This window comes from Elephas maximus, chromosome 7 (genome assembly GCF_024166365.1).
Source record: "Elephas maximus indicus isolate mEleMax1 chromosome 7, mEleMax1 primary haplotype, whole genome shotgun sequence".
NCBI lineage: Eukaryota > Metazoa > Chordata > Mammalia > Proboscidea > Elephantidae > Elephas > Elephas maximus.
Window position 1 is genome coordinate 122,177,728 of NC_064825.1, and position 2,336 is coordinate 122,180,063.

Genomic DNA, 2,336 nt, shown 5'->3' on the forward strand with positions numbered 1-2,336 from the left:
ATTTATTCCAATGGCTTTCAAGCCTTTTAGGCCATAGAAAAAAGTAGATGTGAATAAAATCTGAGCTGCTCTGAATCACCAAAGTATATAGAACTCACAAATCCTTCCAATAAGCCTGTCTACATTCTCTTCCTCAGCAACCCTTAGGAGTGAGCTCGACAGTATTCACACGCCCCCACTGACCACAGTCAAGAAACTAGTGATCTAGTCCAAACCTCTCCTTGTATAAATTAGGGAACTGGAGCAAGCAGAACTAAGTGACTTACTCACGTAACACAGCAAGTTCATGAAGAACAAAATATGTGACCAGAAAAACATATTTCTGCATATTGAATTTCTATAAAACAAATAAACTTTTACCTGATTTCATTGTCTTAGTAATATTATTATTTCCTTCACAGGTGTATATGGAGAAGGAAACCATCCAATGGCCCTGGGAAATTATACCAGGGTGACTGAATTTATTTTCTGTGGACTTACCCAGACTCAAGAGCTGAGCTTCCTCTTATTTTTCTTTTTATCAATGGTCTATATAACAACTGTGTTAGCAAACATTGCCATCATAGTCACTGTTACTAGTGACTCTCGCCTTCACACACCCATGTACTTCCTGCTCTGCAATCTCTCTGCCTTGGACATCTGCTTCTCCTCTATCACAGCCCCAAAGATCCTAGTAGACCTTCTCTCAAGGACAAAGACCATCTCCTTCAATGGTTGCATCACACAGATGTTTTTCTTTCATCTCCTTGGTGGGGCAGATGTTTTTTCTCTCTCTCTGATGGCATTTGATCGTTACATGGCCATCTCCAAGCCCCTGCACTACATGAGCATCATGAGTGGGGGGCGATGCACTGTACTTATTGTGGCCTCCTGGGTGGGGGGCTTTGTCCACTCCCTAGTGCAAATTTCCCTGTTGCTCCCACTCCCCTTCTGCGGACCCAATGTTGTTGATGGCTTCTACTGTGATGTCCCCCAGGTCCTCAAACTTGCCTGCACAGACACCTTTGCTCTTGAGCTCCTGATGATTTCCAACAACGGGCTGCTCACTACCCTTTGGTTTGTCCTTATCCTGGTGTCCTATACTGTCATCTTGATGATGCTGAGGTCTCAAACTGGGGAGGGCAATAAGAAAGCCATCTCTACCTGCACAGCCCAAATCACTGTGGTAACTTTGCATTTTGTGCCCTGCATCTATGTCTATGCCAGGCCCTTCACTGCCCTCCCCATGGACAGAGTTGTCTCCATCACCTTCACTGTCTTCAGCCCTGTCCTGAACCCTATGGTCTACACCCTAAGGAACCAAGAGATGAAGTCAGCCATGAGGAGACTGAAGAGAAGACTTGGACCTTCCAAAAAAGAAATAGATGCTATGAAGTCCAGATTGGGAAGTCAGAATTGAAAAGAGTTTTTTCACAACACAATAGAAGGCCCCTATCTCTACACCACCTTGACAACAAAGCTTTATCTTTTTCCACAACAGAGTCCTATATAATCAGGTTGTCTTGAGACAATCATCCATACACCAGCCTTGCCTCCCAGTGAGTTTGTTGGCAACATAGAGTCTCTGGTCCATAAATTATCAGCTATTGTAGAGACTCTAAGGTTTATCTCAGGAGCCTTGGTGGTGCAGAGGTTAAGCACTCAGCTGCTAACTGAAAGGTCAGCAGTTTGAACCTACCAGCTGCTCTATTGGAAAAAGATGTGGGAGTCTGCTTCCCTAAAGATTTAGAGCTTCGGACACCCTATGGGGAAGTTCTAATCTGTCCTATAGCATCAATATGAGTTGGAATCAACTCAAAGGCAGCAGGTTTGATTTTTCTTTCAAATGTTTATATTGTTCAAACAACCCCTTTTATAGGCATAGAAATGGAGATTGGGAGAAAGGACCTCTCTATTCTTGATTTGTAGGAGTCACTGGGTGGTACAAGCATTTAATAGTTTTACTACCAAACAAAACGTTGGTGGATTAAAACTCACCCAGAGTTGCCTCAGAAAAGGCCTAGTGATCTGCTTCCGAAAGATAACAGCCTTAGAAACCCTATGGAGTGCACTTCTAGTCTGCAACACATGAGGGTGCCATGAGTTGGAATCAACTAGACAGCAACTGGTTTGGTGTTTTGTTCTTAAGTTGTAGCAATAACATGTGTAGACCAAGCAAGAATTAGTAAAATACTCTCCAGGGAATAGGAGTCGAGGCTAAAAATGCACCCAGCTCTTCCTACGTGGACATTTGTTTTCCATGGCTAATCTTGCAGAATTCGGGTTCCATATCTTCTTTTTTAAGGAAGCCTCCGGATTTCTCTTGCAGAAACGGAGAGGGGTTTCCTGTTTTATCA

The 2,336-nt window shown here is 43.4% G+C and overlaps 1 protein-coding gene across 1 annotated transcript; it reads left to right on the forward strand.

The window, feature by feature from the left end:
- Positions 1-427: 427 nt before the first annotated feature.
- Positions 428-1,399, forward strand: LOC126080649 (olfactory receptor 4D11-like). Its single transcript, XM_049891826.1, has one exon. The coding sequence runs from the start codon at positions 428-430 to the stop codon at positions 1,397-1,399; it is 972 nt and encodes a 323-aa protein (XP_049747783.1).
- The last annotated feature ends 937 nt before the right edge of the window (positions 1,400-2,336 follow it).

Coding starts and splice junctions, on each gene's coding strand:
- LOC126080649 (XM_049891826.1), top strand. CDS start 428: ATGGCCCTGGGAAATTATACCAGGGTGACTGAATTTATTTTCTGTGGA.